The sequence below is a fragment of the Vicugna pacos genome, chromosome 5 (assembly GCF_048564905.1).
Source record: "Vicugna pacos chromosome 5, VicPac4, whole genome shotgun sequence".
Lineage (NCBI taxonomy): Eukaryota > Metazoa > Chordata > Mammalia > Artiodactyla > Camelidae > Vicugna > Vicugna pacos.
The window spans coordinates 58,421,979-58,438,554 of record NC_132991.1 but is presented as its reverse complement, the minus strand read 5'-3'; the positions used below and the strand labels follow the sequence as shown (position 1 = coordinate 58,438,554).

Below are 16,576 nucleotides of genomic sequence, written 5' to 3'. Positions count from 1 at the left end.
CAGCGACCATCGTTGCTTTTGACTTGTCTATGAGGTGTTTCCTTGGTTACTGGTGGTAGGATAGGCTGCTGTGTCAAAGGCGTAGAGAGAGGGCATACACTTTCCTTTTCCAGCACTAGAAAAGTCAGAATTCTTGGGAATTTCTTCTTTCTAGTCACCAGTGTGAGATTTATGTGTGCGTGTGTCTGTGTGTGTGTGTGTTTTAAATGCTCATTTTGTGAAGAGTAAATAAAACTCAGTTGTCACTTGACGAAGTTAACATACAAGAATATGCCAGGCCTCTGTGAAGAATTCAGGCACTGAAGAATTGGGGGGAAGATCGGAAAGCTGAGAATGATAGCCAAGGCATAGAGTTTATGTAAGAAGAGCAGCACAGTATTAAGAGGAGAAATTAAACTTAAAAGATTACTAAGCTTTATGCTTCGAGAGTTACCTATGTACTGTACTACTTAAAAATAAAATGACTGATACTCAGGAACACTGCTACAAGAGTTGTTCTCCTGCTGTAAACAACTAGAAAACTGGACAAAATGTATGAAACAAGTGTTTGTAGACATTAGACAATGCAGGCAGCACATGTGATTCCTCAGAGAAGGGAAACAAACAAGAGAGCCCTAAGATTGACCCAGCTTTCTTCCTGCAGGAATTTCCAGAATATGGATCTGTATGTTTTTGGGGGTAAAACTTCAGAAGACCAGCAGAAGAGTCACAGTAAGGCAGTACTCTGAATAGTTAGCAAGGCTCATACAGGTCTGGGAATCATTCACATTCCCATCAGCCAGACAGTTTATACTTTAGCAGTGGGGGTAATTAATACTAGAATAAAGCCTGCTCTGAACTCCCAAGGTAAGTCAGTGGGGAAAAGACAGTCTTTGATAAATGGCTCTGGAACAACTGGCTCTCTGTATGGAAGAAAGAAAAGTTCTTGACTCTTAACCTTGCCCTCGTATGGGAGTTAAAAATTCTCTACCCTCTTGGGTTCTCTGGCTTTGCCTAAGAATCAAACTTACATGAGACAGATTAACAGTAGAAAAGCATACAAATTCTGTTAAATTTTTACATGTACATAGGCATCTGCACAAGAGAATGAAGACTTGAGGAAGTGATCAGAGCAGGAAGCTTTTGTACCTTTTAGGCAAAAAAACAATAAGTTTGTGAAGAACTGACAAGACAGAGAACTTTGGGCTAGGAGTAGTAAGTGGTGAAGAAATTAAGGAAGATAAGGGTTAGTTTAACAAGTTTGTACAGATTTCTTAGCCACAAATTCCCTGTCTCTGGTGATCAGAATGTCTTCCTTCCTCCTGGCACAGGGAGGATACCTTTCATTTGATATTATCTCCTGCTTTCAGGAAGAATAAGAAGGTCAGAGTGCCCCTCTTACACCTGTTATTTCTCAAGTGACTGTAACTCAAAAGAATCAGTATGCCAAACGTGCTGTATCTTGGGGTGATGTGCTCTGAGCTCCTTCACAGAGCATTTGCAATTCAAAAGGGATTATGCACCTAAATGTAAGAGGTAAAACTGTACCACTCCAAAGGAGAACAGGAGAAAATTTTGTGACTTTGGGTTAGCCAAGTTTTTTTTTTTTAATGCAAAAAGCAAGAACTGCAAAAGAAAAAAATTAATAAATCTATTATAATTAAACTTTTCCTCTTTGAAAGACATTATCAAGAAAATGAGGAAGCAACAGATTGGGGAGGGGGGATATTTGTAAAACATGTATCTGATAACAGGACTTTAACCCACCACATACAAAGAACGCTTACAACGTAAGAATATAAGGAACGCAACTAAAAAATCTGGACATTTCACCCAGGAAGATACATGTTTGGCCAGAAAGCACATGAAAAAATTCTCAAGATCTTTAATCTTTAGGAAAAGGCAAATTAAAACCACAGTGAAATGTCACTGTGCATCCATTATAATGGCTGAGATTTAGAAGGTTGATGGTATCCACACCAGGTGTTGGTAAAGATGTGGGGCACCTGTAGCTTGCATATTGCTGGCAGGAAAGCAGTTTGGCAGTTTCTTAAAAAGTTAAAGGGACACTTAAGTGTAAGACCCAGCAGTCCCATCCTTAGAGATTTACCCAAGAAAAATGTAAACATATGCCCTCGCAGGTGCTTGTACTCACAGGTTCATAGTACGTTTATTTATAATAGCCTCAAACTGGAAACAACAATCCCTGTTAACTATTGAGTGAGTAAGCAGATTGTGATGTAGTCATACAGTGGAGTACTCAACTGTAAGAAGGGATGAGCTGATACATCACACAGCATGGATGAGCCTCAGAAGCATCGTGCCAGGTGAAAGAAGGCAGACACGAAGGACTACTGTATGATTTTATTTTTATAAAATTTTAGAAAAGGCAAAATTAGAGGCACAGAAAACAGATAAGTTGCTAGGGGATAGAATCGAGGGAAGGAGAAGCCTTTGGGGCAGTGGAAATGTCCTACATCTTGATTGTGGGGGTAGTTGGACAGCTGTGTATGTCATTCAGAATTTGTAGAACTGTGCACTTAAAATGAGTGAATTTTTATCAGATGTGAAAGTAAAGCTAATGATTTGAAAAGTGAAATGACATACCAAATTGCATTTAAAGTTTAATCTATAGAAGTGAGCGTTATATTTGCTGAAGGTACCGATAATGGTATGCAGTTTACTACTATTAACAAAAGTAATTTAATGGTAGCGCTGATAGATACATTATGCCTTTGGGAAAGAGTACAATAAACCTTAAGGGGAAAATGCATCAGCTTATATAGACAGGAAGAGAAGATGGTTTCCAGTCCACTGATGGATCTCAGAGACCCTTAAGTGCTCTCAAGAGCATTCAGGATATCATGAAATAGCGGTACTTGAGTCTTTAGATACTGTCGTTTTATTTAAATTGTCGATGCTTTTAAGAAATTACTACAGAAGTTTAAGGTTGCAAAAAGCACTCTTCTTGGACTGGTTCTAAGCTTTTTTCTAAGAAGAAAGAAATATTAGTGCTCATTTGTTTAAAGTATTGTTTGGACTTTATATAACAGTGTGACCCTCCAGAATAGTGAAAATATATTTAAAAATAAGATTTCTGTGAAGCAATGGTATTCGGTGAAGTAGACCAACTTGTTTAGATGTTTTGTATTTCTGTTGGTTTGTTGTCAATCTGCACATTTCCGGAAAAGTTTATAGATGTAAGTACATAATGTGTAAGATGATTTAGAAAAATATTCACAATTCATAGCGCAACATTAACTTTTAACTATGGTTGATTTAAGCGAGTTTAAAAAATCAAAAACCTGTTTAACAGACAGGATGTAACACAGACTTATGCTGCTTCATTTTAAAATAATGGATGATGTGGTTTATTGTAGCTTAAATTCCACCTTCTACTTAGTTTTTCACTCAGTCCTGAGGACAAATGCTAAGAAATGCTTCCCTTTGAAGCCTTAGAACGGCACAGCAAAGCTTTAGATCCTTAGCAGCAGTGCTGTAAAACACCATAAAAGTAGCAGTATTATTCAGAGAAAACCCCTGTCTGCTTGTCCCCATCCCATTATGTGTCCTTTTCTATCTGCTGCTCTGTCGTTTTCTTTATTGACTGCTATCTGTAGCAGACGATCGGCTCCTGAGAAGCTTGCTTACCCCTGTATTTTCAGACCCCTGTCACAGAGCATTCCACGTGGCAGGGATGAGGATGAACACGTGAGGCGCTGTGCTGCCCCTGAGCCCCCAAAATGGACCCTCAAGTACCTGTTCTCAGAGGGAGTTGACAGTCTAGCGGAATAGACACGTACCCAGACAGGATGATGAGTGCTGCTAAAGCAGAGGCTTGCACAAATGACTGCGGGTGTCCAGCACATGGTGGAGGGAGTCTTACAGGCTTCACAGAGGAGACCTCTGAGCAGAGAATAAAAGAAGGGGATGAGCTGCCAAGTGGCAGAGGTATACCAGACAAAACAGAGCACACACTCAAACTCAAAAGACAAATGTTCTTTTGAAGGATTTTAGGATTTTATTCATTTTTGAGTTGTGTACAAAATCATACATTTTTCTATCTTCTTTTGCTCAGTACTGTGCTTGTGAGGTTCACCCGTTTTGTATGTAGCAGTAGTTTTCATTGCTCTGACATATCCCTGTTGTGTGATATAGCACATTTTATTAATTCATTTCTACTGTCGATGGACATTTGGGTTAATTTACAGGTTTTTACTGCTAGGAATTGTGCTGCTGTGAGCCATTTTGTCTGTGTCTTCTGGTTAACAAAGATACACATTCCCGTACATACCCAGGAGTAATAATGCAGAGCTATCACATATGTTGTTAAAAGATAAGCTATGGCATATTCACATTTTTAAAGGTTTATTTAGCAAAAGTTGATTTAAATTGGGCAGTGCCAGACCAGTAATGGTTAGAAAAGCTCCACTGATGAGAGCGTAGGGAATGACTTTTACGGAGAACAGGTGGAAACAAAGCAAGGAAATTATTTGATTGGCTGTAGTTTAAGTGTTGGCGTTGTTTGGGAAAACCTAATTGGCTGTTATGATTGGTTGTCCTTAGGTTTCCATTTTTAACCTTGTGGCATTTCAGGCTTAGATTGTGATTTGCCTACAGGCTACTAAAGCGTTAAGGGCACCTCAGTCTGATGGCCTTTTTGTTTAGTTTGACAGCGTGTACAATTTATCTTAATAGTTACTGTCAAACAGTTTTCCAATGTGGTTGTAACAATTTACATTTGCATACTAAATTTCTCCACATTCTCACCAACACTTGATATTATTTGTCTTTTTCATTTTACTCATCCTGGTGTATATAAAATAGCATTGTATTGTGGTTTTAATCTGCATTTCCATGATGGCTAATGACTTTGATCATCAGTTCATACATTTGTTGGCAGTGTAGGTATTTAAGTGCCTATTAAATTTTTTTATTAATACTATTAATTTATAGGAATTATTTCTATCTTCTGCATATTAAGTCCTGTATCCAGTACAAATACTACATATATCTTCCTCCTGTCTGTTACTTGCTTTTTCTCTCTCTTAATGGTGTCATTGAACAGAAATTTAAAATTGTTGTGTAATCCAAAAATCCCTTTTTTTTGTAGTTAGTTCTCTTATGTCCAGTTTAAGAAATCTTTGGCTACCCTGGCAAGTTTTAGAGAATAAAATGTCACATATTAAGGCTTCAGATTTCTCAACACCACTGGAAGCTAAAAGGCAGTGGGAATCATTGCCTTCTGTATCAAGGGTTCCCAAGACTGCCCCTGGGTTTGGTGATCCACCAGAGGATTCACAGAACTCAGCATAGTCATACTCATGGCTAAAATTAAATATAGTGAAAGAATACAAAGTGAAATCAGCAAAGGGAAAAGCACACGGGGTGAGATCTAAAGGAAACCAGGTGCAAGTTTCTAAGCGTTTTCTCCCAGTGGAATCAGACACGACTTGCTTAATTCCTCCAGCAACTAGTTGAGACAACACTTGGAAGGCTTTCGTTGTGGACTGGTCATGTAGGTACTGTCTACCTTGCATATATTACAAAGTTCCAGACTCCCAAGAGGAAAGCAGTTGTTGAATATTCCATTTCATAAATAAGATATGTTGCTCTCTTATTTTAGGTCCTCATTAATTCATCTCAATGATGTTTTATACTCTTCTTTATAGAGGACTTGCATTTATATACCTTGTATTAGATTTATTCCTAGATATTTGATGGGGTTTGATGCAATTATAAATGGTATTAAATTTTTTCTATTTGTTGACCTATATAAATGTAATTGGAATTAATTTTGTATATTGACCTTGTGTCCAATGGCTTTGCTAAACTCACTTATTTTAATTGTTTTTTAGATTACTTTGGATTTTCTGTATATGTAATGATATCATCTATCTTTCCTTCTTCCTTCATCCTCTCTCTTTCCTTCCTTCTCCTCCCTCTCCTCCCGTCTTTATCCCTTGTGTTTCCTACCGCCTCCTTCTCCAGCTTCTTACACTGGCTAGCTCCTCCAGCAGAATGCTTAATAGAAGTGGTTATAGCAGCCATCTTTGGTTTATTCCCAGTCTCAGATGGAAAGCTTATAAGGACATTAAAAACGTTGATTGCTGTAGGTTTTCTGTGGGTATTATTTATTAGTATAAGGAAGTTCCTTCTATTCCTAGTTGGCTAAGAGGTTTTTTGTAATTGTTTTGAATGAATGTTGTATTTTACCATGAGTGTTTTCCTGCATCAAGATGATCATACAGTTTTCCTTTTACCATTAATAATGTGATGCATTCCAGTAATTTTTGATTAAAAGCTTTTAATTTAAAGAAGCCTAAGTTAACTTTTTTCTCTTTCATGAGTATTGTTTTCTGTATCCCAAGAAATCTTTACCTACTCCCAAGTTCAAAAATACTCTTCTGTGCTTGCTTCTAAAAATTTTTAGCGTTTACTTTTTTTGTAGGTCTAGATTCATCTCAGATTAATTTTTTGTGTATGGTGTGAGATATTAGTTAATTTTTTCCTCATATTTTTATACAGTTGTTCTAGCACAATCTGTTGAAAAGATCTTCTTCTTCATCATTGGATTGTGTGGTGTAAAATGACCATGTAAGTAGGGATGTATTTCTGGGACAGTGATTGACTTTTGAATATTGAACTCACTTTGCATTCTTGAAGTAAGCCCCATTTGGTCATGATGTGTTACCCTTTTTATATATTGCTGGATTTGACTCACTAATATTTGTTTAGGGTTTTTGCATTATGTTTATGAAAGTGATTGGTCTATAATTTCTCATGTAATTTCCGTGTCAGATTTTGGTAATAAGGTTATGCTGACTCAAAACAAATTCCCCTTTTTTTTTCCATTTTCTGGAAGAGTTTTAAGAGTTTGTGTAAATTCTATATTAGTGGAGCCATGTGGACCTGAAGTTTTCTTTGTGAGAGGGTTTATAGTTATGGATTAGTTTATCTTAATAGATAGAGGACTATTCGGATGTATTTTCTTCTTGGGTCAGTTTTGGCAATGCATGTTTTTTAAAGCATTTGTCACTTTCATTTAAATTGTCAAATTTACTGGAAAGTTGTTTGTGGTTTTTTTTAACATCTAAATTACCTATAGTGATTGCTTTTTTAACTAGTGCTGCTGCCTGCTCTTTTTCAGTACCTCACCTATATACCTAATTTTTTTCCTGTTTATATTTTTAGGCTCTTTGTTGGTCAGAATTCTTGTAGAAAACAAAGTCGACTCTAGGTACTCCGAGCAGAAAGAGTCTTACTAAGGGGCATAGATAGTTCACAGAATTTTGGGGATACTTAAACAGAAACTGTTTAATTTCATCCATTAGATAGTTGAAAGTTACACTGACGGGACTATCAAAATGTAGAGATGGTGTCCAGAAGATTTAGGGCAGCCATAAATGAGAGATTTCATTACAAACTCTTTACATTAACCAGCTATAATGTTGAACAGGAGTTTGTTATTTGGGGGTTTTGATAACTTGTTTTAACTATGTTCTTATGGACTTAAAAAGTGGTTGGATATACTACTTTAGGTTTGCTTTAAAAAAATCAAAAATCCAACAGTATAAGGTGTTTCTAATTGTAGTATTCCTTAGTTTATTTTCTGAGCATCGTTTGCCCTTGTAGAGAACGTTAATTTCTACTTAACATGCTTTCTATACTCTCTCAGATGATTTGTTCTGACCAGTTTACACTGCTTATTTTCTCTTTTGCCTTGGAAGTGTTTAAAATACCTGCTTTTCAAATTAAACAATTTCTGTAGTATAATATGAGTGAATGATTTTTCCTTCTCCTCTGACCTCTATAATGTGAAAACTACATTGAACACTTCTTAAGTGGTTATTGTCTGTGGCTTAAACTTTTTTCTTGATGCTTTTAAAAAAAAAACAGTTCAAAGAAAGTTTTTTAAAGTAGTGAATTTCTTTTTTTAATGGAAGAATTAGAAAGTTCATCTCATAGCATATTAATAGATTTGAAATATGTTGTAGCCTTTTTTTCAGAGTAGAGCAAAATTACACACATCTGTATTTTTCTTACATCTTTATTCTTTTTAAAGAACAGGCCAACTTGTTGCCTTTAGTTAGCTTCTTAAGCTCTCATTTCCTGTTCATTGCCTTTACCCTCTATTTAATGTAAGTCAGTTATCAGCTCTATTTTTTAAACACATTTTTAAAAAGTAAAATGATCTAAATTTACTTGAATTGCTAGCTGTTAGCATTCCTTCTTTTGGGATTAAATCTGGCAGAGCCTAGACTTTTAGAGAGTGTTATGATTTTCTTCTTTATAAAGGAAAGAAACTCAAAAGCTCATTTTCTAAGATCACAGTGAATCAGAGAAATAGCTATGTTATAGCCCTTAAGTCAACCCTGAGGCCTACTTGGTAGAAATTTTGTAATTGTAATCAGTAGTCTTGTTGAATATTGTTTTTGTCCTGATAATGCCTGTCAGATTGTATATTATTGGGTGTTCTAGTGGACTCCTGAGGAGAGGGTCAGAGGCAGGATCCTGAGTTTTCCTTTTGTTGGAAATTCCCTAGGCTTTAGTAAAACTTACCAGAAGAAGGGTTCCTAGGACTCTCACCCAAAAGGCAGTGCTTATGGTACTGATAACGCTCTTTGAGTGCAAGGACCACATCCTGTTGATTGTTGTCTCCCCTGAAGTGTCTAATGCATAATTGATGCTCAGTAATGTTACTGAATTTGATTCCTCTAACGCGTCTCACTTCCTTGTCAAGGGAAACACCCCCGTCTGTGTTCTTATTCCATCTTTTTCTGTCTCCTCTAGGAACTAATTGCATCAGTCATCTCCCTCTTTCAGTATCTTCAGTTTTACCTTCTTTAGTTAGTGGCACGTTTTCTCCTGCCATTGTTTTCACAGCTTTCCTACCCTTATAAAAAAGCCTTCCCATGACTCTGTTTTCTCTTGAGCTACCATCCTGACTTTGTCTTCCACTTTCGCCATCAAAATTACACAAGCAAGTTTTTATTCACTTCTTCACTGACATAGTGTTGTCTCCTTTATCTTTGTTCTTTTTGGCTTTTCTTCAGCCACTGACATTCCTGACTACTTTTATAGCTTCATATAGTTGAAGGAGGTAGGCTTTGGGGTCAGCAAGATTGGGTTTGGATTCCTGCTCTGTGTGACCTTGAACAAGTTCATATCAGAGTCTGGTTTCCTTATTGTAAAATGTGCATATATGTGAATGCACTTGCCTGAGAGCTAAGTGTGCTCAATAAATGTCCCTTCCCTTCTCTGATTTGCTTGCTTGCTGACATATTGTGATATAGGAAAAACGAATGTGGGGAGAGAGGAGGGTCGTGTCCCAGGTCTTGGTTGAGTTCCTGAGACATGTCCTGCCAAGTATGGGTCCTTGGCTTCGCACAGGAAAGAATTCAAGAGCAAGCCACAGTTGAGTAAAAGGTAGATTTATTTAGAGAGATACGTACTCCATAGAGTGCAGGCTGTTTTAAAAGGTAAGAGAAAGGCCATGAGGTATCAGGGGTTGGGTGCTCAGTTTAAAGTAGATACACACTCCATAGACAGAGTGTGGGCTTTCTTATTTAGAAGGGAGTATGGTCATAAGGTGTGGGATTGTCAGTTTTTATGGGTTCAATAACTTCATATGCTAACAAGTGGGAGGATTATTCCAGCTACTTTGGGGGAAGGCCTGGGATTCCCAGGAATTGGACCACCGCCCACTTTTTGACCTTTTATGGCCCACTGTCATGGCGCCTTGGGAGTGTCATTTACCATGCTGACATATTACAATGAACATATAATGAAGCTTAAGATCTACTGGAAGTCAAATCTCCTGCCATCTTGGGCCTCAAGGCCTACTGGGAGTTGAATCTTCTACCATTTTGGTGTTAATTGCTGTGTCATTTCTTGATTGGCTGTGCCCTGCCCCCTTCCTTCCTGTCTTAGTTGTGCTATCCTGTATTGCCGTGCCATTTATGAATTGTGTAGTATTACTAACTTCATTTGACAAGTGAGGAAGCTGCCGTGTAGGAGGTGGTGGAGCTGGGATCCCATCCCAGAGCTGTCTGACTGTCGAGTCTAAACCCTAAGCCTCTGCTGAATTGCCAGCATACTATGAGTTGTTGGAAACTGCAGTTTCCTTGGGTGGTCAGTACACCAGTTTCTTCTTATGACAGTATCTTTAATATGTCATGAAATGTCTGAACCAGTGGAGCTTTTTGAATGAAGTTTTCTTCCCAGTGTTTTCCAGTGTGTGTATGTGTGTATGACACAAGCACAGACAACGGGGTCCTAATTAATTGGTAGCCAACTGAGGAAGTACAGTGAGAGACAGGCTTTGTTTTGAGAATTCTAGATGGCACGTAAAGTGCCAAACCCGGAAGTGAGGACATGGGCAGTTAACTGTAACGGTATTACTAGGTGAGGTACATGGTCATGGGTTCGCACGCTGCAGCCCTGTTGGAAAGAGAATTGTAGCTTCGTTGACTTTACAGATGAGAAAAGGAAGCTATGTCACTCCTTATGTACGCCTTTTAGTGTTGTGAGTGAAGTTCTTCCAGGTCTTCACTGTGATAACATGAGCATTGCTCTGCCCAGAGAAGCTAGTGATTTTGTCAGTGAAATGGACTCATTACCTACTTCCCTATGGAAAGGATGGGCCCCCTAGCACAGTACGCAGACCACTGCAGTGCTGTCATCCTCATGACCTGCAACCAGAGGGCAGGAGCATGGAGTAGGATTACTCTCAGGGCATTAAATGGGATCATGTCCACACAGCACTGAGGGCAGAAGAATGAGTTCCTGTGAAGATGAACTAGGTTCGTAAAAGCCTTGATCAATTCTGTCTCCTCCTCATCTGCAGCAGTATTGTAGGCAGGACGCTGATCATCCCTGAACTGTACCTGTTCAGCGTCTCTGTAAGCTGTGGCAGCTGCTTGGTAAGATACTGCCCTACCCACTCGCTCTGCTCCTTGAATCTGTTTCCAGACTTAAGGATGCTGCTAGCTACCTGGAGCCTTGATGTGGGAAATTCTTTGAACTCAAAAAGTGAAATGTGTGTATACCTTTGAGACAGTCATTCAAAAATACGCCTGAATGTTTATTGCAGTTACAAAGGAAAGGGCGTGCATCTGATTCACACACATGCCAATTGCAGCAGTTGTGGTCAGTCACACTCGTGTGTCAGAACATCAGTAATAGCATCTTTAGGTTCAGGAGGAAGTGGCATAGCATTATAGCCGGGGAGTCAGGCCTGTAATTTCTTACTTTATTAAATATCTGAGTACTGTGAAGACCACCTCACAATACCTCGAATTATTGTCTTTTTCCTTCTAAGGTAAGTGGATTTATTTATAGATGAAGACTGTAGTTCAGTTAAGACACTTCTCTAGAGTCGCAGAGTGGGAAGGAAGAGCTACTGTATTTCTACTCCTTTGCCTTTTTTATAGTATAAAGCAAAATGTCCTGTGATGTATTAGTGGTTTATAACGTGTATTAATTTTATCTAGGCATAATCACTGCTTACCTGATAATTTATGTCAGGCAAGCTATGACATGTAGATTTGTTTTATTACTTCAGTTATGAGTTTAGAATTTCTTTCACTTGTGGAATATCTGTTTTGTTGTACTGGATAGAAACTCTTGTTTGGTGCTTTGGCAGAATTAGGCTAAGGCATAATCTTATCAGATTTTGTCATGTGAAAGTACTGTTACGGAGCAAGTTTTAATATGATTCATATCAAAACTCAGCTGTTTATTGTAGACAGTAAATTAACTATTGGGCTAAAACTAATAAAAAAATTTTTTTTTCTCTAATAGGTAATTAAAAAAATGTCTCCAACATCCCTAAAGATCACACTAAGGCAACTCATCGAGGGGTCCTCAAAGACCTTGCCGGAAGTATTAACTATGGAATATCGACTGAGTCAAGCTTGTATGGTAAGAGTTTTTCTTTAAAGCTTTGTCATTTTCTAGTTATGAAAGTAATGTATGTTCACTGTACAGCGTGTAAAATATAGAAAATTATAAACAAGAAAATTGAAACTATCTGTAAACCTACCCTGTGAAAATACAACAGGCCACTTAGCTTAAGGCACGTGGAAATACTGCTCACAGGTTATTATTGGACTTCACGAAACAGCATCTATATTTGCATGTTATTGTAAGAAGGCCTCTAACCTTGTGTGATATTCAAAATGGAAATTATAACCATTTTTCAGGCATAGTCCCTGACCTTGGGCAGGAGGCATAAATTCTCTAAATCTAAGTATATATAAAATGCGCAAATGGAATTTATTAGTTTGTTACATGTTTTAATTAATAGATCAGGATTGAAAATACCACTATATGTTACCTACTATATACAAAATACAGAACAAATTTCTTCTGTATATCACAGGGAACTATATTTAATATCTTATAGTAACCTATGATGAAAAAGAATATAAAAATGAATCTATGTATTTATTAAAAGTATGACTAAAACATGCTGTACATCAGAAACTGACACATTGCAAACTGAATATACTTCAATAAAAATATGAAAGTACCATTATAAATACACTTAAAATAGGCAATAATCACATAGAATATTATTGACTTCATGAAACAGTTCAAAGTCATAGTGATTTCTTCTTCCAGATAAACTCTTTAAAAATAGAATTGTCTCTTGTGTTACGTGTAGAGGACCCTTAGATCAATAAACTCATGGCCTAAAGGATATCCTATAACTAGAAAGCAGACATCCCTAACGGACTTCCATGCCTTGAAATAGTTAAGGTATTTGAAATAGTTCATCCAACCATAAATTAAACTCTATTGGTCGTATCTTTTTTTGGGAGGGTGGGGGCGGTAATTAGGTATTGATTGATTGGTTGATTGACTTAATGGAGGTACTAGAGATTGAACCCAGGACCTTGTGCATGCTGAGCATGTGTTCTACCACTGAGCTGTATCCTCCCCTGCCATTTGTCATATCTTAAGGTCACTCCTGGTCCATAAAAGCTGAGGTCTTTTGTTTATTATGAGTAGGTGCTGCGCCAGGCACTTTATTTGCATTCTCTGCATTAAGTATTATACTGTCTCCAGAAGGACAGGTACTACTATTATTGTTTCCATTTTACAGACGAGGAAACTGTGCCGTAGAAAAGTTACCTGCCTTAATGAGGTGGTACGGCTATTAAGTGGCAGAGACATGGCATGTGAAACCAGGTGGTTACACTCTTGACCACTGCCCAGTATGCCTTATCCAGTCGCTGTCTTTCTCTGTACAGTTAGTGCACTGCCTAACTAGATCAATCGATTCCCTCCTTCATTCTTTCAGCAAATGTTAGCCGTGTGCCAGGCACTGCACTAAGTACTCTGTTGTTGTCTGTCCTTGTTCTCTTGGATTGTGTAGCCTGTGGAGACTATGAAGAACAAGCAAACAAAACAAGTAAAATAATTGCAGGTTGTGCTCTAAAACAAACATACAGGGTTGATGATAGAAGAGAATGATGTGGAGACAAGAGGGGCTGGGGGAGGCAAAGGGAAACCTGCTTTAGATAAGTAGGTCCAGGAAGCCCTCTTTGAGGTGTCACATCACCTATGACCTGAAGGGTAAGAAATGAGCGTGTTGAAAAGCCTCTTGGGTTTCAGCAGGGGCCGATTTAGTTTGATTTAAGAAGGTAATTATTGCTGCTGAATGGAGATGGGGTTTGGGAGGGGTTCACAAATGGATGTACAGAACAGACAGGAGTTTACTGTAGTAATCCAGGTGCAGGACAGTAGTGGCTTAGGCCAGGGTGGTGGCAGTGGAGAAAAGTAAATGGATTTGAGACCAGTGTAGGAGCTGGCGTTGATAGGCCTTGATGATGGATGTGAGGTTGAACTACCTACACTCAACCGTTAAGTTATACTTCATACACTGATGATGCCAGGAAAAGAGAGATGGATAACCTTCTCGATCGAAGTCCTTGAGAAGAGGGCATATGAGTGGGAATGCAGGGGAGGGCTGGCCTTTGGCAGTGGAGGGTCCCTTCCTCATCAGGAAAAGGAGGCCTGGTACAGGTGGCTGCAGTTGGGCTGTAAGAATTTTAGTAGTGGGAAGAAGAGAATGCTCATGTCTTAGGGCTTATTTTATTTAATAAAGTAGAAGGTTGAGTCATGAGCTGAGAATATAGTGAGAGTAGAATTTGCTACAGGTAGGGGTTGAGGGGAGAAAAGACAGTTTCAATCATTTTCTTGGAGTAAAGAAGAGAGCATGGATTATTGGGCAGTTTTCCATGCCTGTTTGAGATGTGCGATCATGAATTTTAAAAGCCAGTCACAGTTGTATGGCTTTTCTGCAGTAAGATTTAGTTGCGTGAATGCAGGCAGAGGTAAATGGTAGGATTCAGCTGGTGCTGAGATTTTGCCAAGATAGAATAAAGGAAGAAAAAGGCTGGAGGGAGATGGGGGCATTTTCAAGAAAAATTGAGCACATTAATGAACTGGGGGAACTGGGCTGGATGAAGAGCAAAGTGAAGCCAAAACAAATGATGAGACAGTTGTATACTAGTGGGGCTCAGTAAGATCGGGGATTTGCAACCACTGAGACAGCTGGGCAGATAAGGACGGGAGGTGGTGTGAGAGGTGGCCCAGTCTGGGAATGTGAAGGCTGGCTGGGGTGGGGGTGGGGCGCGGCCATGGGAGTGGGAGGCTGACGCTGCGGGGGGTGGGGCGCGGTAAGATCACCAGGAATGAGAATGCCCAGAAATCCCCTGTTTAATCTTCATTTTCTTTCAGAGGGGCCATGACTTTCATGAAGGCGTTAGGGCAGGTAAGTGACAGTTGTTTCCTTCCTGGCTTTTATGGAAGTAGGATTTGTGAGTTCATACTGTTTAAAAAAAAAAAAAGATAGTTGTTTTATTAGTGAAAATCAAACTTTTATAAAGATTCCAAAGTTGTGTGCATGTTTGTTTTAATATTACCAACTGGTATATGAGGGAAGATCAGTCTTTGAAACCAACATTGTTTTAAAAATTGCAATAACCTGGTCACTGCTCCTTAATTTATATGTGAGAGGTAATCCTGCTCCTCCAGGCATGGGGACTGCCTCTGCTAAGTGTAGCGTGAGTTTATAAACTCATTCTTCTGCTGATGCCTTTGAAAGGTGCGTTCATTCTCTTGCAAAAAGCCTCAAGTCCCTACCCTTTCTCTCTCCTTGGTCCTGGCTTGGCAAAATCCCAGCAGCGTTAACCCTACCATCTGCCTCTTTTACCTGCACCCGAGCAGTTAAACATGGACATTGAGAAAAACCATGTGACGTAATTAGTCACATCTGCTAATGTTATTAATTTCTATTTTTGCTTATCATTTTCAGTCAGTATATTTAGAAGCAGCAAGTGAAATAGTTGATGTTTTTTTTTGTTCCTAGCAAATTTGCAACCCTTTCTTTTTAAGTATAAGCCCATATCCCTATAAATAATGGCTGTTATTTATGTTGTATAAAATGAGTTCTTTCCCTGTGCATCTGTCTTGCATACCTAATTTTCTTATGTCTTTATCACTTCAATATTGTACAGACTTTGGATATACTTTATCTGAATAAAAGGTTATGTTCTCTGAGCTGTAAGCTTCAGTACACACTGGTCACTGTGCTGGAATTCTCTTCATTTCTGGCGTGATATGGTATCAGAAATAAACAGTGGATTCAGGTCCTTTAAGAGGATGCGTGGAGTCAAGTCAGAGGAGATGGCTATATGTTTTCTATAAAAACTTGCATTCTTCCTACTGATTCTGTGCAAATTCTTGCTGCACGTGGATCAGAGCCTAGATCTCTGGTTTTAGGAGGACCTGGGTGCTACTTGGATTATGTTGCTAAAGTATTTACGTTATAGCAGCCCTTATTAAACTTAAAAAAGAAAGGTATTGTTTTTAGATACATTGTCAGTTATTTAAAGGAAAAAGAGTAGAAACCAAGTAGCAGCAAAGTTCTGATTCACAAAGCAGGTGCTTATCAAGCTACTTTTTAATGAAGAGAAAATATGTAGCCTCATCTTCAGAAAGCAGTATCTATTCTGGGTAAAACTGTTAGATGTTCTTTCATAAACAAATGTTTGCAACAAATTGCTAATTATAAAATATGTAGCAAATTAGTTAAACTAGCAAATTAGGGGAATGGCTGTCAAAAATTCTTACTCTCGACATCAACATAAACTTCTTCCTGATTATAGAAGAAAATAAAAATGGATTATTTTAGAAGAGCTAGAGAGCTACCAAATGGAATTTGAGTGGATGCTTCATGAAACCTGAAAAAGCTGAGTTGTCTGCATGGCAAGAACTTGTTCTATCTATGGTAGATTAAAATTCTGTAAGTTTGAAATTAAGCAACATGCAGATTTGATTAATATTCTCTTTCCTTTTGCCCTTCAGTGGACTGTCAGGGAGGTAGATAGCATTGGCCATAGGGCTTAAAAGGGGAGAGATTCTTGTAGAAGGAATGTTCTAGGATTGTTTTCATTTACTCTCCCCAGGGAATGTAGAACTTTCAAATTGGCAGGGATCAGTGTTCAGTATCACCACTGATCTGATCCTGGAGTCCTATAGTTAGGCAGCCAAACCTTGAAAACCTCCAGTATCCACATTAAAT

General features: G+C 38.4%; 1 protein-coding gene across 1 annotated transcript in view; it reads left to right on the top strand.

Annotated features, from left to right (window-relative positions):
* The window catches only part of HIBCH (3-hydroxyisobutyryl-CoA hydrolase), a 69,714-nt gene that overhangs the window by 51,776 nt on the left and 1,362 nt on the right, over positions 1 to 16,576 (top strand). Inside the window, exons 12-13 of the mRNA XM_006209981.4 lie at positions 11,785 to 11,904; positions 14,731 to 14,764. Coding sequence (XP_006210043.1) covers positions 11,785 to 11,904; positions 14,731 to 14,764 — 154 coding nt within the window. The remainder of the gene's footprint in view (positions 1 to 11,784; positions 11,905 to 14,730; positions 14,765 to 16,576) is intronic.